The sequence below is a fragment of the Anabrus simplex genome, chromosome 1 (genome assembly GCF_040414725.1).
Source record: "Anabrus simplex isolate iqAnaSimp1 chromosome 1, ASM4041472v1, whole genome shotgun sequence".
NCBI lineage: Eukaryota > Metazoa > Arthropoda > Insecta > Orthoptera > Tettigoniidae > Anabrus > Anabrus simplex.
In genome coordinates, this window is record NC_090265.1 from 421,443,086 (window position 1) to 421,468,740 (window position 25,655).

A 25,655-nucleotide genomic window follows, 5' to 3' on the forward strand; every position below is an offset into this window, starting at 1 on the left:
CTGTCCTTTGCTTCTTATTCCAACTGTAGCACGTGATTTTATGGCTGTCTCTCTTCTGAAACCAAGAGTTTTGTATATTCAGGTTATTCCGTGCACAGAAATCTCTTCGGTTTTCTCCTTCCTGGTTTCTGCAACCATAGCCTTGGGGTCTTTTAATGTCTTTGCAACCTTACCTATCTGTCCCAACTAGGGCATTCAGGTCTCCTATAATTGTGATGTTGTCTTTATTTGTTTGATCCTCTAGATCTACAAGGAACTGATCTTTTTCATCTGCAGGACAGCCTGCTTGTCGGGCATACACTTGGAGAAAAGTATGGAATACCTGGCCAACACGTAATTTCAGTTTAATGATTCTGTCACTCGTATAACTTACGTCTGTCTGCACATCAACATCCTTGTGGAGAAAGAAAGCAACTCCATTTGTGACTTCATTAGGGTTCCCACTCCAAAACAATATATACTGTATTATTTACTCATATATTAGATTCCCTCACGTATTTTGACCCCCCCCCCCCCCCCCCGGCTTTTCAAGACAAAGAAAATTTTAATAAACATGCTTCCGCTTATTGCAGCTCCTGTGGCATCACACAAATTTGTGAATAGTCTTGTCCGTACGACCCGCACAATGAAAATGTGCCAGAATCATGTGGTACATCTGTGTTTCATAGTTAAGAAATGTCTGTCTCCGTAGTGCAGGCCTGCTGCAGCTCTGACATCAGTCATGCTATATGTCTGTGTTTTGTAGTAAAGAATGTCTGCCAGCATAATGGTTAGCATCATGTAACCCTTCCAACTTGTTGGGTTGCGTGGTGTTGAACGAGCTTTCGCCAGCGTTGTCTGTCCATGTAGGTCTCTTTCTCTCTCCATCTAATCTTAATATTGAAATCTCTGTACCAGCCACCCTAATTTGATGATACAGTGAAACTCTGTTAAGAAGTTTTTCAAGAGACTGCAAAAAAAAAAAAAAAAAAAAAAAAAAAAAAAAAAAAAAAAAAAAAAAAAAAAAAAAAAAAAAAAACTTCTTAAGCAGGAAACTTCTTAAAAAGGGTAATGCCCAAAAACTTATTCTGTACTTTGAAATACATGTGAAACACACAGCCAACAGATTTCCTTGTTTGTGAACAATACCGAAATAGGCCAATATATAAGAGCTGCTAACAGAAAGCCACAATATAAAAATTTGATTATCATGACAATATTTTTAGAGATAAAGTAAAATAATCGAACATACCGTATTATAAATATATTTGATAAGAGAAGGGAACATATTATATAAAAACGTTGCAAGGTTTGCTTATTTTAGCAGGCAGAACCATTTCCTTCCACGCTTCCCTTTCCTCCGCACTTACACTCTCTGTTTCGCCACAAATTGTTTTGTAAACGATGACGGCTCGATTTTTAAAGCGGTCCAGCCACCCGTTCGACACGGTAAAAGGTACCCTTAATTTGCATGTGGCTTTCTCCTGCACAATAGTCCCACTGAAAGGTATGTTTAAACTTCGCTGCTGTTTAAACCATATTAGCAGAGCTTGTTCTCTTTCATCATACTTTTCAGATTTAACTTCCTTACAATTTGCTGAAGTATTCTCTGCAGAAGCAGAGATCTCTTCTTTCTTCGCTATAATACCGTTCAAAATAGATGGCGGCATCCCCAGCTCCTTTGCCAAATTAACATGTGAAAGTGTAGATGACTCCACTTTCCTTATAATCTCCACTTTGTCTTTTATTGTTAGTGCCTTTCGCATGATCTCTTTCCTCTGAGTTCCGCTCATTTTCATTTAAAAAGTTTGTACGTTGATATTACAAGTACAACTAACTTCACCGACTCCTATTCATACTAATTACAACGCTACACTATGCTTGGCAATCCGTAGCTTAGGCTTACAAGACGCAAAGACAAGCCGTGTACCACAGTTTGGTAGCATGTGCTTTCTATCGTCCTCACACTCCCGACACCTGCTTCAAGGATAACGGCAACAAATGGGAAATCTGGCAACTTATTCTTAGAGATTCTAGGAACCTAGGCCTAAATCGCCCCTGCATTCCTACTGGCTGTCACGGCAACGGGCGTAGTTTCTGGCTGTTTCACAAGTACGGCATGGCCAAGCCAGTATTGAGTTTATTCTTCCGCTTCAATACTCTTCATGCTATAGGTAATGAAGAAAAGAAACACAGGTTCGAAGTTGCAGAAATGAGTGCATGGAAAAGTATCTGGGGTGATAAAGGCGCAGTAGCAACGCTAGCCCATCTAAACATAAACAGTTTCTTTCCCTGCGAGAATTTTATTTCATGTCTCCTCATCCTTGTGCTATGTTCTAATAATGCGATGTAATAATTACGAGTGACACGATAATACAATGTTTAGCTCGTATAAAGGTAAAATTAAAAATAACTTTCAATTTTATGCCAACACGTGGTAATGCAATGCCTCTGTGTGCCTCCCATCAACACCCAGTTGTCTATCAACATTCGTTCAACTTCGTAAACGATCGGGATCTTTCGGCCGGCTTGTTTGGCGGCATGTGTATCAGCTGGCTGCTGGCAATTCGGCTGTTTCCTGCATAGAGTCGGAAAGTTGTTTTTATTCACCTCACTAATAATGGACACGGAAAATCTTATCAGTTTAGTTCAAAAATGTAATTTCCTCTACGGCAAGACCCATAAGTATTATTGCAACAACAACGTAAGAGAGAATGCCTGGAAGGAAATAAGCAAGGGAATGAAAAATCAAACAGGTTAGAATATTCAATTTTGTGGTAGATTAACAGTAATGTTGTGGACAAATACACTTTATGGTTTTTAATTAATATTTAGGCCACCTCGATTAATGACTTCACCCTGTCGCAACCCGCAAATTACTGCATTAAAGTTTTATCAAACCATCCATTGCGTTCTTTATGTTTCCCACGTAGAATCCCGTTTGATTCTACTCCGCTAGATGGAACGGTGGAGTGGAAATTTCGACTGGTGGGTACATCCCACTCTGACGAGTCTAGTGTCAGACCTAAGACGAAATGCTGGTTAATAGAGCAAACGCCTGAAAAGCCATACATCTAATTTTTGATCTGATTTTTGATATGCTCTATTGGTGGAAAAATATCTAATTCCCTCCATGGGAATTTAGAATTTCCATGGTGGGTTCGATTCGATTCCACAAGGTGAGAGTGAGCATCTGATGTCCGTTTTGTCATAGCGTGACGTCATATGGCCTTGGCAGGCCCGCACATGTTCCGTGACACCAGACACACACCGCGAGCGCGCGAACGGTCTAACACAGGGTGCAACTTGCACAGAGACTGGAGGGTTCTAACCATGGGCTGCTTTGAGCGGATGTTTTCTATCTCAAGGGGCTCTAAAATCTCAACTGTTTAACCGGGAAATATATTTACAAGAGAACACTTTAAACGGGAAAAATATACATATATCTTAATGCAACTGATCAAAGGACCAAGAATATCACACTTCTTAGGCGGGAAAACTTCTTATGCGGGAACTTCTTAACCGAGTTTCACTGTAATTTTTATAGGAATCCACAGAGATGGTTGCTTAAATTTTCCATGTGAATCAGGCAATACATACATACATACATACATACATATTATCGGCACACTTTTTAGCGATAGATTTTTGTACATAGGTGAGGAGTAAGGAGGGAGCTCTCCTGGTTCCGGTAGTACTGCCAACTGAATGGAAATGAAATTTGAATTAAATAGATAGTATGATCGATCGATATGAATTTTCTAAATCTTTATCATCTTAAGCCAACAACTGTGTCACACACACATTATATAACATTTCTCGATGCGAATCTTGTTCCTAGCAGTAATTCTATAGTTTGGCTTTGCTGTGTAAACAGCAGCAGTACTAGTACGTAAAGTGTACACCATATGTCGCACGGCGATGCATAATCGATTCATAGTTTGTGTTCAAAGGTTGTCAGTACGAATCTCAAAGATTGCCAAGTCTACCGATTCAGCACTAGGGTGTAAATCTATCGCTAAAAAGTGTGCCGATAATAAATACATACATACATACATGCATACATCTTCATTATGGACTGTTATGCCTTTTGGCATTCAGTCTGCTAGCCTGTGAATTTACTAAACACCTCCACAATCCCAGTCTAACCATCGTCACTTTTTCTCCCTCTACTCCTCTTACCCTCCATGACTAAGTCCATTGTTCCCCTAGGTAACCTACCCTCTACCTGGTATTTATGATTGAAAACTACAGTAGAAGTCTGCTATAGCGAGTACGGCATATAATGAGAACTCCGTTACAGCGACAATTTCTTTCTGTCCCTTCAAAATTCCTATATTAAACTGTGTATCGTCCTTCAGTTACAGCGAGAGCCCCATCACTGACGCATCCGTTATTACGAGCGATTAAGCGCGCGTGATTTTTTTCCCTTCCCGATATTTATGCACCCCAGCGATTATATTGCATGAGATCGATTACCTTCAGTATCGTTTCCTCGCTATGTCCACTAGCGATTTCTCTCATCGACATTAGAAGACGGTGTCACAGTTGATTAGTAATACCCGTCAACTGCTGTTCCGTAAAGAAAATTCGAAATGAAAGAGAACATATTTTCGTGATAAATGCGTAAATAACGTATCCGATAACGGTTGTTAACTAGTTAAAAGTAAAGGCTGACTAAAGGACCGCTTAATTTTAAGGCTAAATACTGCAGTTGAGTAAGAATGGAATACACCTCGAGATATGGCAGAGTGCATAATTGATTTCAGAGGTTAGTTTATATTTTCTCGCGTCTGGTAAAATTATGGAAAATCTATTATGAAATTGTATAGCGATAAGGTTATCATTTCTCTACGGGCACTTGAAGTGTGTTTTCATCATATGTATAGGACGGTTAAGTTAGGATAGGTGACGCAGTTTGAATAAGAAAACTGAAACGTTTGCAACAAAATGCGATCGATCGTCTTCGGTACGGTATAGTTTTCTCACTATGTGCATTTGCGAGCTCTCTCGTCAACATTCGAAGGCGATGTTGTAGTCGATTAGTAATACCTGTTGACTGCTGTTCTCTAAAATTAAATTGAAATGAAAGAGGATAACACGTTTTCGTAATAAATGCGTAAATAATGTGGCCGATAGCAGTTGTTAACGCGTTAAAAACAAAGACTGAAGTAAACGATCTCTTAGTTGTAATGTTACATACGGAAATTAAGTAAGAATGTGATACACCTCAAAATATGGCAGAGTACATCACTGATTTCAGAGGATAGTTCATATCTTCTCGCGTCTAGTTAAATTTCGGAAAGGCTATTTACATGTAATTTTTTAGCGAGGAGTTTATCATTTCTCTATATGCGTTTTAAATATGTTTTCAAGATACATATACAGTTAGGTTAGGTGACGCCGTTTGAAGAAGTAAACTGAAGTGTTTGACACAGAAACCTCTGGAGTGATACCGTGTTTCTCAGAATCTCATGCGAAAACTCAGGGGTTGTCTTGCATTCGCGGCTTAACCGTAAGTTAATGGATACCACTGGCAACTACCGCGGTAACTACGCTGTTTCTTTTCACCCCTGCACGCGCACGCACACACGAAACTCGTTGACAATAAACGACCGCGACAATCGGTTGTACAGTGCCTGGGTGTAACGTCACTGGATCTCGGGAAATAGTGAAGAGAGAATGACATTCTATTAGCCTCTACAAAAATGATTCTCAAATCTGCAGAATGGCAGCAAAACATTTGAGCCTTCGAATTCTTAGAAAGGTCGGCTACTCAGTGGCAGAATTATAACGCGTCTGTTGTACTTGACGCTTAGTAAAATTAAGTTTTATAGACAGCAGGAATATTTTCGTGATGGATCGTCGTATTGTAAAGATACGTGGAAAAGGTATTGCCGGAAAATTTTCAACGTGTTCTCGTCGATATTATGATGCCAATTTTAAGTTAATGCTTATTACACGGAAATGTAGAATAATTGTCCAGCCGCAAGAAAATACGGCATAGGCCTAACTAAAGTCAATATTTGGCGTTAGCGTGAGGACCGAGAGCTTAAAAAATGCCTAATGTACAAAATATGCATTCAGTGGTCCGCAACAAGGATGCTTTAAAGAAGTCAAAGATGAAATTGTGAGGTATGTACACGAAAAACGCAAGGGCGGAATGGCCATACCGTGGTGCAATAAACCCGTTCGTTGACTTTCAACATCCGCGATTAGGCCCATACATCGCTAGCGAGACGTGCATGTAGCGGTAGCCGGTTATATCTGATGCTGAGTAAAAGTGACAGTTTTACAGACAGCAAGAATAATTTCCTGATGGATCGTTGTATTGTAGAGACGCATGGAATAGGTATCCCCGCCAAGTTTTCTACGGGTTCTCTTCGGTATTATGATGCCAATTTTATGTTAATGGTCATTAAACCCGCAGAAATAAAGATTAATTGTGCAGGCCCAAAAAAAAAAAAAGATATGGCATGACGAAAGCTAATATTCAGCGTCTACAAATAGTCTAAAAATGCATAGGCCTACTGTACAGCAAAGGCATTCATACAATTTTACAAAGTACTTTTTGAGCCTGATTTAAATTTTTTGAAGGATAAAGTTAGGTTCGTCTTGGATTCGGAGAAATACGGTACTATATTATTTTCAGAATGAACTGAAATATACACTTTCACATAGTATCGAATTTCGAAAAATAACCAGCAAGTAAGCCGTAGTGTGGATATCATATGCGGAAACGCAAGTTTTGAACAAACTGATTGCCGTTTCATACCAATTTTTAATGTGTATGGGGGTTTATCCGACTTTTATACAAAATCGGATATAACGACAATCCGCTATAGCGAGTATTTTCCTCGCTGTCATGAATTCTCGCTATAACGGACTTCTACTGTATAGTAATTCTACAGTTGTTGAACTGATGATACAGTTGAAGATCAGTCTTTGTGGGAATGCAAAAAGTTTATCTTCCACTCAATTGAGAATTTTTAAGTCATTGTAACCAAAGCACTTCACAGATCATTGCAAATATTTCTAGACTTATTGTATTTTAGAACACAAGCTATACTAGAAATCAGTGCATTCATTACTATTCTGAACTTCAGTAATTCATCTTTACATGTATTTTCTTATACTGTAAGTTAGGAAAGTACTCTCGTGGTAATTAATAGAATATGATTGCCCAATTTTTTCTTTTCTGCCCCAGATACCATGAAGTCAACAATCATACCACTAGTCAAGAAAATTTGCAGCCATGCTTTAGCTGTGGAGGATATGGTCCTGGGAGGTACTTCATTACAATTGGGCAAACTCTGCCTTGGGCTTGATAGTAAGTTATTTATTGGATTTTGTTACATTTGTCTCCAGTTTCAAAATTGTAATCTTATTGTCACACTTAAGAATTTATTAACTATCTTAATCGTAATAATAGTAATGTTAAAAATAACAAATCCAAAAGTGGCAGAACCTAAGGTTATAATGAAATTAATGTGCCAGTCTACTGATAAGCTAGGAAAATATATGTTTTACTGTTGCAAATACAGAAAACTCACTAAATTTACCCTAAACATAAGATACCTCGAATATAATATGATCCCCTAAAAAATCTCGATTTTGTAGAAAAAAATATTTTTATTATTTGTAAGTCTCATTATAATACCATGACGAATATAAGACCAAGTGTGAGGACTCAGCCATTATAGTATGGTAGTTTGTGGTCCCGCTTCTGCAAGCACTGCAAGCAATTATATCCAACGTGCTCCAGTAGTTCTGGCAGGCATGGTATAGAAAAGTGTGGGAGACTTGCGAGATATTTCAGTGAATAAGTTGACTTTTCTTTGTGTTGTTTTCAGTTCCTAAACTCAGCTCATTGTGTGTTGTGTACTTCAAGCATGTATCTTATGTGACTTGATTAATTTAATAGTTCAGCATGCCATACTGTTTTATGCCTGGCTGTAAGTCAGGCTATGGTAGAGTAGTTTATGATATGCAAATTTTTCACCACCGAAGGACAGAAATCAATTCGAAAAATGGGCCAGAGCTATTCCATGGAAGGATACTGAGTTAGTTAATGTCATAGTAGAATTTGTCATGTTCATTTCTCTGGTGATTTGATAGTAAAATCAGATAATTTTATAGTGAATGGTGCAAAAGTGGATGTATCTCATGTGGGATGGAAATTACGTCTAGGAACAGTGCCTTACATTTTCCCTAATTTGCTGAAATACCTTTCAAGTGAGATTAAGTCCCGTGAAACTCCCAACAGGAAAAAGAACCTAGACATCATCATGAAAAGAAGAGAGAAGCTTGAAGACGGGAGTGCAGCAGCAGATGGGATTAAAAGGTCAGTCTAATGTTGATCAAAATTTGGGTCATTCTAGTGTACTTTCTGATGCCGAAAAGACAATATTATCGCTCAAAAGGCGCCTACAAAACGCTAATAAAGATTTAATTTGAGCTAGATTGAGTCTCAACTGACCAAAATTTAAATTAATTTGCTGGAGAAGCAAGCTAGAAATACACAGGCATTTAATTATAGAGATAAAAAATACCTTAGCAAGAAGGAAAAGATGATAATTAACACCATGCTTAAGAAATGCCAGGTGAAATCTTCTAATAGAATGAGGTACAGCAATGAATTCATTTTAGAGAATTTATTGTTGAGAATACAATCACCAAAAGGATCCCGTCATTGTCGGCAACATAACCTCTTGTCTCTGCCCTCAGAAAGTAACTTGAGAAAACTTTGTAAAAGGCTTAAGTGCCCTTATGGAGTAAATACGCATGGCATAAATGCTATCTCAGATTTTCTTGATAATGAAAAGAGTGATAATTCACGTTATGGTGTGGTTATTTTTGATGAAGTTAAGCTAAGAGAAGAAATCCAGTTCAATAGTTTTTCTCATAAAGTAGATGGATTAGTTGATTTAGGTGAACACACACCAGACCTCCAGAAAACTTCCTTGAAAATCATACATTAGTGTAGTGGCTTTACTTGCGGTGGTAGTCAGACAAATGAAATGGTCTGGAAATAGTTAGGAGTCACTGGCAAGACAAGTTCTCTACAACTTTACATCCTTAATCCTGCAGATATTAAGTGAAAGATCTGGGTGTATACAAATTGAAATGTGCAAGTTGTTTAATTATGTATGTTGGTCAGACCAGAAGAAAATTTGTTGCAAGGTATCAGGAACATGGCAAGGCTAAGGAATACAACAGATACTCAGCCATGAGCAATCACATGACGGACTACAACCACATGCTTACGAACATAGACAATACTATAATCTATTAGCTTCGTAGTCCGTATTGATAGTTCAAGCACACAAGTATGAAGGATCCTAATCAATACTTTATTTTACATAGTGTCAGTATTATTTACATAAAAGGACACTACCGGTTTCGACCTGTAAATAAGTTGTTGAAGAACCTGCTTAATAGCGACTGGTACTACTAAAATTAAACAAGAATGCCATTGAAATAAACATTAATGCCACTATTCTAAAAAATACTTAACGTTAAGATACATACATATGGCACAGTTTTGGGGGTTAAAGGGCTTTTACCCTGGCCCCATGATTTCTACATATTTCAAAAATTATATTTGCTGAGGTTGAAATTGGATACAATTCTTGGAGTTTATCTAGAATCACTGACATTCTGGTGTCAAGTTCAAATATCTATGTTAAATGCCAACACTATGTCCAACTGTTTTATGAGATGTTTCAAAGTGCATTGCGGGGACGTTGTGTTCATTAGAATAAGAGGTTCAGTAACCTGTTTACAGATACATAGCTCATTCTCAGTCTATATCGATGTTAAAAAACATGCTAGTTTATATTAGACTTCCTTGTTGAGGTTTACGTTGCTGTGTGCGACATATTGAAATGAATGAAAGTGAGTTGTGGGTGCTCCCCTCTTCATACTTGCGTTCCCTCAAGTAAATTTGAAAAGTCTGAGAAAGAAGAAAAGGAAGGTAGGTATTAGAATAACTTATAGAGAGTGCCTGTAAGGTTGTGTACATGGTGTGTGTGTTTTTTTTCTTTTTTTTTTTTTGCATGTGAGCTGGATATGTCCTCGAGCATAGTTAGGAACGTGCTGCACATTGTTGCGTATACATCTTGTGGCTGTAGTAGCATTAAGAAAGAGAGGTGGTGGGGAGGTTGAAGCAGCTTGTGGAGTGGGGTGTGTCTTTTGGGGTGTGTGTGGGTTTGTGTTTGCTGATTCTTTTTAAATATGTGTCTTTTAGAATGGGTATAGCTGTGTTGAAAAATGTTTGTTTTATCTGTGATTTCGTTTAACTTGAAGTTAGGATTAGCGTATTGGTCCATGCTGATGTTGAGCAATAGGCCTGTGGGGTTCATATTTAAAATTTCCATGTCATTCTCGATATTAGTGAATTTATGCTTGTGTTCCTCAGCCTGTTACCCTATGGATGAAATGTGATTATATTTAATCTTAATACGTAGATTACCACTAAATGACATAATGCTAATTATTTGGGGCGTTGATGTGTTTCTTGTATCGAATAGAAAAACATCTGCCGGTGCGCCCGATGTAGCTGGCTTCGCAATCGTTGCATTTTATGCAGTATACTCCTGAGTGGCTGTATTTGTTATTCTCATTGACCGATTTAGTGTTGTGTAAAATAGAAGCATTATAACGTGTTGTTCTGTAAGGTATTCATAGATTGTGTTTTTTGAAAATATTGGTTATGGGGAGGATGTGGGTGTTCTTAAATGTAAAAAGTGCGTAGTCTTTCTTAGTTTCGCTGTTTCTGCTTAATTTGGATTTCGCTTGATGTTTTATTTTGTGAATGATTTTGTTTATCATGTTTCTATTGTATCCATTATGCTCCGCTATTTTGTGAATTATGTTCAGTTCTTTTTTCAATTCTTCCTGAGAGAGAGGTATGTTGAAAGCTCTGTAAATCATGCTGTAGTATGCCGCTTTTTTGTGTGCGTTCGGGTAAGTGGAATCAATTTTTATTGTGTTGGAGGTTTGTTTAGGTTTCCTGTAGATTTTGTATGTTATGAGGTCTTCAATTTTAGTGACAGATAAGTCAAGATAGTTCAAAGTGTGATCTTTCTCAGTATCCATAGTAAATTTAATATGTGGATCAATTTTGTTTAGCTGTTCAAGTATGTTGTTTTAGTTTGTGGACCTGCAGTCTATAACAACGAAGATATCATCTACAAATCTGCACCAGAATGATATATTGTTAATTTTGCTAATTTCTAAGTGGTCTATGTAGATCTCAGCTAGTATTCCTGAAGGCCTTGCTGTTTGTAGATAGTGTCGTGGAATCTAAAGTAATTATTGTTTAGGGCAAATTCAAGTAAATTAATGAATTCATCTATTTCGAGGATGCTTAATTACTGTGATTTTTTAAAATTCCATTCTATTAGTCTTATTGTTTTCTGTGTGGGTATGTTGGGGTACATGTTAATGATATCATATGATGCTAGGGTGTGGTGTTCTTTGATACTTAATGTTAAGTATTTTTTAGAATAGTGGCATTCACTAACATGTTTTTCAGCACTGATATAGACTGAGAATAAGCTATGTATCTGTGAACAGGTTACAGAACCTCTTATTCTAATGAACACGACGTCCCTGCATATTTGTTAAAATTTGAAACATTTCTTGAAACATGACATGAACATGAAGTCTCAACAGTTCATAAAGACATGCGTTCCTCCGTTCTTAAATTACTAAACAGCAACAATGAGCTTTGTATTCTGTTATGAGACATGGCTGGCATGTCATGTTTCAAGAAATGTTTCAAATTGTAACATTGAGAATAAAATTTTTTTGCAAGGAGTGAGGACAATTTTGTGTAAATAATGTGTATATTTTATGTTTAGTGTATTCTCAAATAGTTCTTAAAGGACATTGGTTCTTCCATTTTTTCAATTATTAGACAGCAACAATGAGCTTTGTCATCTACTACGAGACATTATGGCTGATGAAGTCTCAAATGAGACGAAACATGTTCCCGGGTATGTTTAATATTTTTTTATATTAAATAGTTTTCACTTGTAAAGTGAGGTGTATTGATTGGGTGGACCAGTGAACCTAACATTGTTTCTTATTCGAAGGCGATGTCGGAGTCGATTAGTAAAACCCGTCGCCTGCTGTGCCGTAAAGAAAAATGATAATGAAAGAGAACATGTTTTTGTAATAAATGCGTAAATAACGTATCTGATAGCAGTTGTTAACTCATTAAAATAAAGGCTGAAGTAAACAATCGCTTAATATCAATGCTAAATACTGCAATTAAGTAAGAATGGGATACACCTAAAGATATGCCAGAGTGCATCATTTGTTTCGGAGGTTAGTTTATATTTTCTCACGTCTGGTTACATTTCGGATAGGCTATTTATCATGTAAATTTATAGTGAGAATGTTTTAATTTCTCTAGTGGTGCTTGATATATGTTTTTATGATACATATAGTACGGTTAGGGCCGGCCCGGAGGCCGCGGGTTCGATTCCTGGCCAGGTCAGGGATTTTTCTCTCGACCTGAGGGCTGGTTCGAGGTCCACTCAGCCTACTTGATTAGAATTGAGGAGCTATATGACGGTGAGATGGCGGCCCCGGTCTCGAAAGCCCAGAATAACGGCTGAGAAGATGCGTCATGATGACCACATGACCTCTTGTAATCTGCAGGCCTTGGGGTTGAACAGCGGTCGCTGGGCAGGCCAAGGCCCTTTCAAGGGCGTTAAATGCCGTGGGTTTTGGTTTGGTATAGTACGGTTAGGTTAGGTGACTCTGTTTGAATAAGTAAACTGAAACGATAGTCACAAAATGCAATTGATCATCTTCAGAGCAGTACCGTTTTCTTGCTATGTGCACTTGCCAGCTCTCTTGTCAACATTCGTAGGTGATGTTGGAGTCTATTAGTAATACCTATCAACAGCCGTTCTGTAAAGAAAATCAGAAATGAAAGAGAACACGTTTTCGTAATAAATGTGTAAATGATGTGGCCGATAGCAGTTTTTAACTCGTTAGAAATAACGGGCGAAGTAAATGATCATTTAATTTTAATGTTATACACTGAAAGTAAATGAGAATGCGATACACCTCAATATATGTTAGAGCGCATAACTTATTTCAGAGGTTAGATTATATTTTTTCGCGTCTGGTTAAATACATAAATTTACAGCGAGAATGTTATCACTTTTCTACTCGTGCGTGATATATGTTTTCATGGTACATATGTGATTAGGTTAGGGTAGGTGACACTGTTTCAATAAGAAAACTGAAGTGTTTGCCACAAAATGCAACCTTCGGTATCGTTTCCTCATTATGTGCAATTGCGAACTTTCTCGTCGACATTCAAATGCGATGTTGAACGAATCTATTAGTAATACCCGTCGACTGCTGTTCCGTAAAGAAAATTAGAAATGAAAGAGAATATGTTTTTGTAACAAATACATAAATAACATGGTCGAAAGCAATTGTTAACTCATTAGAAATAAAGGCTAAGTAAAAGATTGCTTAATTTTAATACTCTACACTGAACTTAAGTAAGAATTCGATACACCTCAAGATATGGCAGAGCGCATCACTAATTTCAGAGGTTAGTTTATATTTTCTCGCGTCTGGTTAAATTTATTTCGTGTAAATTTATTGTGAGAATGTTTTCATTACTTTACTGGCGTTTGGAATATATTTTCGTGATACATATAGTACGGTTAAGTTAGGTTAGTTGACGCTGTTTGAATAAGAAAACTGAAACATTTACCACAAAATACGATTGATCATCGAACTGTATCGTTTTCCCGCGATGTGCACTTACGAGCTCTCTCGTCGACATTCTAAGGCAATGTCGGAGTCTAATTAGTAATACTCGTCGACTGCTGTTCTCTAAAAGAAAATTCAAAATGAAAGAGGATAACACGTTTTTGTAATAAATGCATAAATGACGTGGCCGATAGAAGTTGTTGGCCATGTAATTTTAATATTTTATACTGAAATTAAGTAAGAATGTGATACACCTCAAGATATGGCAGAGTACATTACTGATTTCAGAGGATAGTTTATATTATCCCACATCTAGTTAAATTTCGGAAAGGCTATTTCCATGGAAATTTGTAGTGAGGAGGTTATTATTTCTCTACATGTGCTTGAACTATGTTTTCATGATGCATATACAGTTAGGTTAGGTGATGCTGTTTGAAGAAGAAATCTGAAGCGTTTACCACAGAGGCCTCTGAAGTGATACTCTAATTTCTTTTCAGAATGAAATTAAACACATTCCTTCACGTTGTATCAGATTCCGAAAAATAATGAAGGAGTAAGCTGTAGTAGGAGTATTATTTGCGAAAACGCAAGTTTTGAAAAAACTGATTGCAGTTTCATATCAATTTTAATATGTATGGTGTTTTCCCCAACTTTTATGAAAATTTGGATATAATAACAATCCGTTATAGCAAGTAAATTTTTTGCCATTATGAATTCTCACTGTAACGGACTTCCATTGTTGGATGTGCTTGTGAACGGTTGGCTGTTGAGAGAGCTCTTGTATTATTGTAGTGATAAAGTAGTTAAAACCTATTGAAATTATTTAAATTTTGTGTGTGTGTGTTCCATTTACAGTAGAACCTCAATAATTAGAAATCGGTTAATTCAAAATCACGCCTAATTCGAAGAAGGTCTTGTTCCCAGAAACATGGGATTTTTAAATTGTTAAATTGTTATATTTTGGTGAAGTTTTACGATTTGTCCTCCAAAGATTTACAAGATTTGCATCTGCAACATTTGATTGATGTTTTTGCAGTACAACGAAAATGTCCTAGAAAAGGAGATTATGCCAGAGAAAATAACAACACTTTTCGTTATCATGTGATGGTAGGATCAAACAGACGAGTATGTTTTAAAGCTTTCTTAGCTCTCCATTCAGCTTCAGTAAAAAAGAGTTAAGAGACTGAAATTCTTGAAAATATTGGGTAAAATTCCTGTTGACAAATTTGGAAAACACGTTAAAAACGCGTTGCGTTTTTAGTCTCTGTTACTAATGTTTATGTTCTCTTTCAGTTGCAAGAAAATGAACTGTTTTGAAATTATAACCGAAGATGAACAAGCTGATATTCCAATCCGGTAGGGGAATTTTGAAGAAAATTGCATGTTCCCTTGCCTTCTGCCAGTCAAATCGAGAAGGGAATTATTCATTACAATGGTAGGCCCTCCTTACTAATGCGAGTTACATAGGGGTTGGAGAAGGACCCCATTCCTTCTGCCAGTTAAAGTCAATGTGGGGAATATTGATTACAATAGCAGACGCCCTCCTGCTGACAGTCACTATCGATTTGTAAAGTATTAATTATACTGGTGGAAAAATATATCCAAACACCATGAAATATGGAATGTAGAATATGTAAATTTTGGCAATATACTAGTCGAGGTAACATATTTAATTGATTAAAGGTACAAGGTTCCGCACGAGAAAAGCCATCGCAAATATGCCCTGCTGGTCCATTAATAACAGGTGTAATCACCTGACTGTTAAATGCAGGCATGCAAACGTGCATGCATTGTGTCGTACAAGTGCCAGATGTCAGCTTGTGGAATGGAGTTCCATGCCTGTTGCACTTGGTCGGTCAATACAGGGACGGTTAATGCTGGTTGTGGATGACGCTGTAGTTGTTGTCCAATGATGTCCCATAGTGCTTGATTGGGGACAGATCGGGGAATCAAGCAGGCCACGGCAACGTGTCGACACTCTGTAGAGCACATTGGGTTACAACAGTGGCATGGGGGTTTGCATTATCCTGTTGGAAAACACCCCCAGATATGCTGTTCATGAATGGCAGCACAGCAGGTCAAGTCATCAGACAGACGTACACATCTGCAGTCAGGGTGTGTGGGATAACCGCGAGAGTGCTCCTGCTGTCATAGGAAATTGTTCCCCAGACCATAACTCCCAGTATAGGTCCAGCGTGTTGATGTTGCAGACAGGTGGAATGCAGGAACTCACCTGGCCTCCAAGGCACCAAGACAGAACCGGCTTTCATCAGAAAATACAATGGACATCCACTCCATCCTCCAATGAGCTCTTGCTTGACACCACTGAAGTCACAGACAGCGGTGATTTGGGGTAAGCGGAATGCACGCCGCAGGGTGTCTGACTTGGAGCTATCCTTCAAGTAACCGATTTTGAACAGTTCGTTGTGTCACTGTGGTGCCAACTGCTGCTCGGAATTGCTGCTGCAGACTCAGTCCGCTGCGCCACAGTCTTACGCCGAATATGGCAGTCCTCCCTCTTAGTGGTGCCATGGGTACATCTCGTGACCACTGCTTCTAGCATACATGCACATTGGAGACATTCCTGCCAATTCATTCTGCAGTAGCATGGAAGGAAAATCCACCTTCACGTAGCCCTGTTATACGGCCTCATTCAACCGCAGTGAGCTGTTGATACTGGCCTCTTCATCGTTGTAAAAGCATTCTTCACCCATTCACAGTCACTCCGTCCAATCTCACAGGTAACCAACGCTCTTGCACAGTACAGCCCGCATTGAAAGCAAACCTGATGTGCAATGTCATGGGGCCGCTACTAGCGCCATGCTAATGCGATTTGTAGGAAACTTGAATCAATGTCATCTTTCAGATGGATAAACACGCCTACCAACGTTCGCTAATGTAGCACAACTCCTTTGGTGTTTGGATAGTTTTTTCCGCCAGTGTCTAATGGCAGACACACCCTATCTAGATCGCTCCAAATTGACTTCAGTAAATATAAATAGATCGACATTCGGAAGTATATCCATGTTTACAATATTGCAGACCTTCATTTACTGATTAACTGCTGCTAAATGGTACGTCATATTGACAAATGGATTGCACCATAAGACGCCTCTTTTATCGGTCTAAATTGTTGATCGTATAACATTTTCTCGTACCTCCTCTATTTATGGGTTAGATTTAGATTGGGTTAGAAACATTAATAGGACGAAACTTGGGTAAGGTTTTCACACACTGCATTACTTTTCGGATTCTTATGTGAAAGGTAAAAACATAGAATTTGGAACAAATATTGCCACTGAGTGGTCCAATGTTCATGTCGAATTTGATGATTCTCTTTACTATAAGTGTGTCAAATTATGAAATATACTTGTTAAAACTGCAGAATGTATGTACGATGAGAAATACAGTCAAATCATACGCGCAGGGGATGGAGATACGACAAAAAGTCATAGGATCAAAGTTGTAGCTCACTTCAAATTGAACTGAGATTGTGCCATCCGTTTTGTGATATGCCTTACCGTTTAGCCACGAAATATATCAAGACGAAGGTCTGCATTGTCATTAAAATTGGCTCTATATTTCGATATTTTCCAGGGGTAAAAAGTGAACAATGTAAAGATCTTGACATTTTTCCGTCGGTTACAGGCTAAAACCAAATTGCCAAATTTCAATTTTCTAGCTTTTCTGGCAGATTGTGCTGCTATCTTGATTTTTTTTTTTTTTTTGCTATGGGCTTTACGTTGCACCAACACAGATAGGTCTTATGGCGACGATGGGATAGGAAAGGCCTGGGAGTTGGAAGGAAGCGGCCGTGGCCTTAATTAAGGTACAGCCCCAGCATTTGCCTGGTGTGAAAATGGAAAACCACAGAAAACCATTTTCAGGGCTGCCGATAGTGGGATTCGAACCTACTATCTCCCAGATGCAAGCTCACAGCCGCGCGCCTCTACGCGCACAGCCAACTCGCCCGGTTATCTTGATTTTGAGGAGGGGGGTAAAAATTAGGACTTTCAGAAAACTAAAGCTTAAAAAATATTCAGGTGGTCATTATTACAGCTGAAACAGATAACTGTATGAAAATTTTGCCAAAATAGTCAGTGTACAGACACACGGTTGTTACAATTTTATTTAAATAGATAAGTATCATAATAAAAATACCTCAACCCATATTTAACTCCTTTTTACACCCCCCTCCCCCCACTTCCCAAGTGTATTTTCCAAAAACCAAAAAATATGTGTTTCTTTTTAAAGGAGATTTTAAATTCCAATTTTCATATTTGAAACATCTTCGGTTTTTGAGATGTAAGTATCCTCATAAAAGGTATTGAACCCCTCTTTCACTATTTTTCACCCCATTTAAGGGAATTTTCCGAAAACAAAAAAATGTGTGTTTCTTTTTTAAAGTAGATTCCCAATACAGTACGAATTTTTTACATCTGTAAACTGTTAAGTTTTTGAGATATAGATGTACTCGTTTAAACAATTCACCCCCTTAGCAATGGAATATCTAAAAATCCTCCCTTAGTGAGCCCCTACACTGTAATATAAATATAACCCCAAAATTTCATTTCTTTACGTCAAGTAGTTTTGGCTAGGCGTTGATTACAGTCTTTCAGACTTAGCCTTTTATATATAGAGATTACAACCTGATTTTAATTGTCTATAACACAATATATGATCTGCAAAGCACTACATAAGGCGTGAGGCTTTTTTTTAAATTTTTTTTTTACAATTTGCTTTGTCACACAGACACAGATAGGTCTTATAGCAGCGATGGTATAGGAAAAGCCTAGGAGTGGGAAGAAAGTGGCCATGGCCTTAATTAACACGTTGATTGCCAGACCAAAATTCATAGGATTACACGTTATAATTCTCATGTTAGGTCCGTATTGAAATGTATGTAAATACAAAGTATGTTACAAGTGTTATTTTTTAATATCCACCTATTCAATACAAAGAGATCGTTTTTAAGAATTAAATATTACTATAAAATGTTAAGGGACATGTTTTTCCCATATTAAGGGCATCATCAGCCTCAAACTCAAACCTGTATGGTGAAAAATCAGGATCCTGATTGTTCTTACAAGTCGTAAAAAGAAGATATTAATGTAGGTGTTAGTCTAAACATAAAAAATTATTAGAATGTCCTTGGTTAAAATCGTAGTATCAAGCTGCATGTCACAAGTTCGCAAGATTATACTTTCTGCAGTGTTGAATCTTCTCGCTGTGAACGTTCCAATAGTAATTTTGACATCAGCAAATATGTTTCAGATAGATTTCATTACCAGAAATATAGGAGATTCCTTTTGTTTTGTTCACAAATTGTTTCGTGATCTAAACAAACGTTCAACCGTGGAGGACATTTGTCTAGTTCTTCTAGAGCTTTCCGATGATGGTGCAGATCTTTAACCTGAATTCCTCGAGGACACGTAGTTATGGTGGAGGAAGAAGAGGGTAGTGATATAGATCAGTGAGTGGATTCGGGAGCAGGTGAACCTCACAACGACGGAAATGATTTTAGATTTTATATAGGTAGTCTTAGATGCAATCTGGTGTAGTAAACTGGTTTCTGAACCAGGCAGAACTAGTTCGAGAAATATAGTAAAAACTTTTTCTGGTCCAAAACAAGTTATAAGGGTTACTAGAACTGAACTTGAGCGTTTCTAAACTTCTTTGATTTTGTTATCATTGACAATATCATTTCATGCACTAATATTTTTATTGACAAATTGCGCTCCACCACCGAATTTGTGCGAGAGAGAGAGAGAGAGAGAGAGGATACAATGAGAACAGAAATAATGGCTCTTTTTGGGGGTTTTATTCCTGATCGGAGTGAAGAAAGGAAAACACACTAACGCTGAAGAACTGTTGAAAGTAGGCGGCACCGCTATGCCTATCCTAAGAGCTGTATTCAGTCTCAAGCGGTTTCTTTTTTTAATACCAATATAGTTGGTCCGTTATTGATGTGCATTGGCAGTGTGAGCACTTCGATTTTGATTATGTGCACACTCGTCAAGAACGGCAACAATGTGATAAGTTAGCAGCTATTAGGGAATTGCATACAAGCTTCCTCGATAATTGTCAACTGAATTACTTGCATAGTGAGTTTGTCACAGTAGACCAAATGCTTGTAGAATTTCAAGGACGCTCTTGTTATGTTCAGTATATGCCAAACAATCCGGCTGAATATGGCATAAATATATACGCCTTGTGTGACAGCAAAACTTATCACACATCTGATTTTGAACTGTATTGAGGAATTAAGAAACCACTTCCTTTGGTGAAGTCCAATAAACCATTTGACATTGTGAAAAGATTGACTGCTTCGATACAAAATTCAAATCCACTGACTATTACTCCAGTTATGAGTTGACAACATATCTTCATGAAAATGGCCTCTCATTTTTGGGTACTGTTAAAAGGAATGAAAGAGAAATACCACATGAGTTTATGCCAAGCTAAACAAGAGCTTTGAAATCTTGTATGCTTGGGTTCTAGTACAACATGACATTTTTTCGTTATGACAAAGCCTGCACCAGGTGTTATTTTTGTCAACTATGTACAACTCCGATGAAATTCACAAGGACATCAGTAAGGCTGTCATCAACTACAATGTGATGAAGGGAGGAGTCAACACAATAGATCAAATGTCAGCATCTTTCTCGACTTCCCAAATCAAAAGAAGATGGCCATTGGCTGGTTTTTTTATTTTTCGTTATCTTAATATGGCAGGAAATAAATTCTATGATCATTTTATTTGGAAATAATTGAGTCGTATGCGCGAACAAACGTCTATGTTACATTCCCTATATATTGAGAAAAACGTCAATAAAGATCATTGTTGATCGCGGGACATGGATACGCGAGAGACTGTAACATAGACTTTTGTTCCGTAAACCAACAGGTTATAAGTGCACGCGCTTACTCATTCGTCCATAATGTATGCATGCAGAGGAGAATAGTGTTATTTTTAAAGTTTTAGCCTAATTATAATGATTTGGTGCGTACATCTATCCACTCACTAGGGCCACGTTTCCTTTTCCTGCATCTGTTTTTCGTCAACTTGTGTATACTGCTTGGCTTCAAGAGTACATTACGATCACTACTATCGTCTGATTGCATGATTATGGTTTCGATGAGTAACTAAATAAACTCAGTAATATAAGAATTAACAAACCAGAACAATCTCCGGACTAGAATATGTTCATTATATTGCATTCAATTCATGACACTGTCGAGCGCTCGCGCGGGAAACGATGTAACATAGACTTTTGTTCCATTATTTTTCAAGTGCATTTCTCTTCACTATTTCCGGAATACTATAGCCATCTGTTGAGATATGCTCAAACTACCTGCAAATACATATCCAGGACACATCATAGATGTTTGTTCCGTGAATATCTCAAATGCCACAAAAATGTAACATAGACGTTTGTTCGCGCATACGACTCAATTCTGAGAAATTGTGCAGAAGAAGGTTTTTCCTGACTGACTTGTCTTTTGAGTTGATGGAAAGCCACCTTCAGCTGAGAGCAGCCATGAAAATTCTTCCAAAGAATGTCAGCTTGTTTTTGGCAAAGTATCATGAGCTCTCAGCTCCCACGCGTATGGAAGAGAGACGAACCAGGCCCTGTCATTGTTGTGGTCGCACAACTGGAATAATACAACCGTCAAGTGCAAAAAGCGTGCCTTACACATCTGCAAGAATCATTGTATTTGGGAGGTACTTCATTTCACGTGTAAAAGTGAAGAAACTGAAGAACTTGATGAAGATTATTGATCATGACTTTCCTATGTTTAGGCTATAGTTTTGTTCCAATAGGTTAAATTTGAGGTTTCATACACCTTTGCCTAGTGTTTCTGGTAAATATCTCCTGTAATAATTCGATTTTTTTCTTTTCTTTATCTTCTAATTACAATCATTTCTGTAGGGGGCCATTCCTATTTTTTTCACAGAATAAAATTAATTTCTCAAACTGTGTGTCTTATTTCATTTTGAAAACTACTGGTAGTAACTTCTGTAAATACCTTGATCATTCCCGAAAATGTTAATTTAAGTGATATTTTGTTGGAGCCGCACTCCGTTTCTTGTCACACCCCCATCTGTGTAATTTCGTAAGGCACAAGGCACGCCTACCGGAGGGTTAACCGGCCACAATGCACGTAGCTTTTATTGTTGTGTTTGAACTCTTCAGTTTTGTCAGCATCAACTTCCACTGCAAAAATCCCTCCCATGTGAGTAGTTATTAGGACCTGTATTTATGTATGTATAGCCTATTTGAGAAGTTCTCAGCATTTTCCAGCTTACTACTCTTAAATATCTCTGTAATTCCATGGCACACCTACTTCAGGGGAAATATCTAACAGTTCTCTTTGCATATAAAGCAATTAAGTCCTAAAATAAATAATTGCTTCAGAAACACTGCTTAGAACTTATGTTCTGACATGTTAAAAGTCAAAAGTTACATATCGTCACCCCTCTGGCAAACTAACGAATGTGCAGATTGTCAAAAAATTAGGAGAGCTGAAAGAAGTTGTAATCACTTATGTCAAATCAAATTTTATATTTAATGATTGGTTTTATGTGTTAGCCATACATAATGAGCTGCAGATGTGAGACATTGTCAGAGGGTAGACGTTATATAAATAATAAAATCTAAACCAAAACTTTAGAACTACAGGTTCCTTAGTTCGTCACTTTCGCTAGTTTGCCATAATGGTTCCCTAGTTCGTCACTTTCGCTAATTTGCCGTTATGGGGACGATATATTTATGACATTCGTGTACATATGCACTTATTAGTAACCACTTAGAAAAGAAAAAATTAAAATAGAAACATTGTGTTAAATAATTGTAATTACTAAATGATATTATGTGCAACTTATACAGTTACATAACCTTGGAATGGGACTCTGACCACTCTTCTTGTCTATGTGTAATAGTATGTTCGTTGTTGACTTTCTCATGGGAATTTAATTTCTTATTTCATTAAGTCCTGAAGTTACTGATAGAAATATCATTTAGTAGAGCTTTTACTCCAGGCAGTGAATATTCCTATTCTATTGTATACCCACACTTCATGCTACTGAATTATATTATTAAAGTTTTGTCACAACAAAACAAGATGCATGGTTGATGTTGCTATGCACACATGGGAATCAGATAAGTACATTACTACATACTGACTTTGAATTCAGGAAATCATTGAAATCTGTATCTATGTCTGTAAATACATTTGTAATGAAACAAACTAATATTTGATCCTCAGTAAAATGTTTTAATATCAATTGTCTGTGCAGTATAAGTTACATGCAATTATTCAGCTTGTTTTCATTTTTTCAGATTACCTTACAATAAGTGAGAAGAAGTGGTTTATGTCCCATTTTCAGCAGCTGGCTCAGCTTGGGGTTTCTAATATGAAGAAGGATTTCATTAAGGAGCATTCCACAGTGGTGAGGAAGTAAACAGTACTACAAAGCTGGCTTTCATATAATACAATTGTATTGGTCTCTGATCAATGATTTACTATATTTTCTACTTATTTTACCAACTCCATAATGAAAGGATAATCATTGACTCACATTTGAAGTTTCATATTCAATTCCCAGCTCATTCTCACTCAAGGCTTTTAATCCTGGTCTGTTGGTTGGAATAGAGCTCACTCACTCTCATGAGGTTGACCGAGGAACTGTCTTGTATGCGAGGCTATGACCCAAAGTAGAAAGTGAAGAAATACAACATTATTTACAAGATTTGTCTCACTTCATACTCGACCCCGTAGAGAAAAGGGATAAAGTTATCGTATTATGCAGTATTAATATAAAAGAACTTAATGGCTAGTCATTTGTCTCTGTCATTTGAGCAGTAGGACTACCAGTAATACAACTGAGGAAGTTTTTGCAATGATCTTGTGATTTGCTAATAGTTTCAGTCCTTCTGGTTTGGCAGGCCTAGGTTTAGATTTCTGTATTTTTGAAACATTATTTACAAGATTTTTTCATTACTCATGTCTCATATTGTATATAAGAAGCCACCATGTTTTCTCAAAAAGCAGGTTTAAAGCTCTACCCATGTATATACAGTAGGCCCAATGACTTTAAATGCAAAAATTCCATGCATGTTCTCTATCGAGGTTATGAATGTCTATATGATTTGTTTTATATTTATGCATTTTTACTACTAATTTAATTTTCTAGTTATTTGCTAAATAGTCAAAATAAATACATCTCGAGCTCCTCATTCTCTCAAGAGAAATTCTGGAGATCTTGTTACTACAAAAAATTATCATAGGTAATGCGCCATTCCATGTCCAAATCTCATAGCGTCAAGAAAATCCACAGCTAGTGTCGGTGAACATCTCAGGGATTATGTCAAGTATAAATTTTCTTTACGTGAATCCAACTGAGAGTTATTCATTATCTTTCAAATAGACATATGCTAGTTGTTGATCCGTGAAATGTTAATTTTAAGTACCGATAGTTGAGAAGTGAATTGATTTATGCGTTACATAGAATCAAATAAATAATATTTGCATATGTGGCAATATAAATATATGAAGAAAATATGAGGAAAGGAATGTGAGATGATGGAATAATGTTGTATAAGAGAATGTAGTTGAGGAATTATGATAAATATGAAGACATATAAGGAAATCTATATATATAAAATAACTTGTCCTGACTGACTGACTGATTCATCATCGCCGAGCCAAAACTACTGGACATAAAGAAATTAAATTTTGGGGATATATTCATATTAAGATGTAGGTGCTCGCTAAGAGAGGATTTTTGGATATTCCATCGCTAAGGGGGTGAAATGGGGGGTGAAATTTTAAAATGAGTGTATCTATATCTCAAAACTTTAAAAGTTTACAGATGTAAAAACTGGTATTTAGAATCTTCTTTAAAAATAAGGAAATATGTATTTTTTTGTTTTCAGAAAAACCCAATAGGAGGCGTGAAAAACGGTGAAAAAGGGGTTGAATGCCTTTAATCAGGATACCGGTACTTATATCTTAGAAACTGAAGATATTACAGATCTGAAAATTGGTACTTTTGATCTCCTTCAAAAATAAAGAAACATGTATTTTTTTGTTTTTGGAAAATCCTATTAATGGGAGAGTGAAAAGGGGGGTGAATTTTTAAAATGAGTGCATCTGTATCTCAAAACTTTTAACCCTTAATAGGGCAAAACTTTTTTTTTGTTCATAATGGCCAAAAACTAACATACTTACCTTCTAAAGTAAATACTAGAACCAACAAACCTTTAATCAATAGCAGCTAAATCCTTTTATGATAATCACTACTAAAATTGTTTGGCAAAATTTTAACCACAATCCTATTAGGGACATGCATATTTTGTGGTCAATAAATTAACCACATCCATAAATTATATTCATTTATTGAATTTGTTTTATTGGATTCATCGACTATGGTTTTGGATATACATTCAGAGAAGAAAATCATAAATATCTGAAGTGGAGAAGCTAAATTCACAGTACATTGGGTCCAAATGGGCGAGAGAATACCAAGCTCTGGAAACTATTGGGCCTTTAGCTCTATTAGTAAAATTATACTGTGGAGGCTGCCGAGTTAGACTCGAGGAGTCTGAGTCTGGTTCAGGATCAGAATATGAATCGGATGTTGAAACTAAAGATTGCTGGCTCTTATCTGCTTGGTCCGGGTCAGCTGGATCATACATGCTCCCATCCGAATCCTCTTCCATCAACTGTGCACTGATGCTACCTGCCAGTGCTTCGCCACTGCTCGTACTAGTACCTGCTACTGGTATGACTAAGGCATCCTCAGCATCAAAATGATCACCGGCTTCTGAATCTGTTCTTAGTGTACCCCACAGTCCCTCAATTTCAGATGTTCGTAGACGTGGCATGCTTCTGCGACAGTAAATACCGTATTTCACGGCATA

The 25,655-nt window shown here is 37.2% G+C and overlaps 1 protein-coding gene across 1 annotated transcript in view; it reads left to right on the top strand.

Annotated features, from left to right (window-relative positions):
* LOC136871708 (uncharacterized) overlaps window positions 1-25,655 on the top strand; it is a 245,700-nt gene that overhangs the window by 21,651 nt on the left and 198,394 nt on the right. Inside the window, exons 4-5 of the mRNA XM_068227141.1 lie at window positions 7,187-7,309; window positions 23,073-23,182. Of these exons, the coding sequence (XP_068083242.1) occupies window positions 7,187-7,309; window positions 23,073-23,182 (233 nt within the window). The remainder of the gene's footprint in view (window positions 1-7,186; window positions 7,310-23,072; window positions 23,183-25,655) is intronic.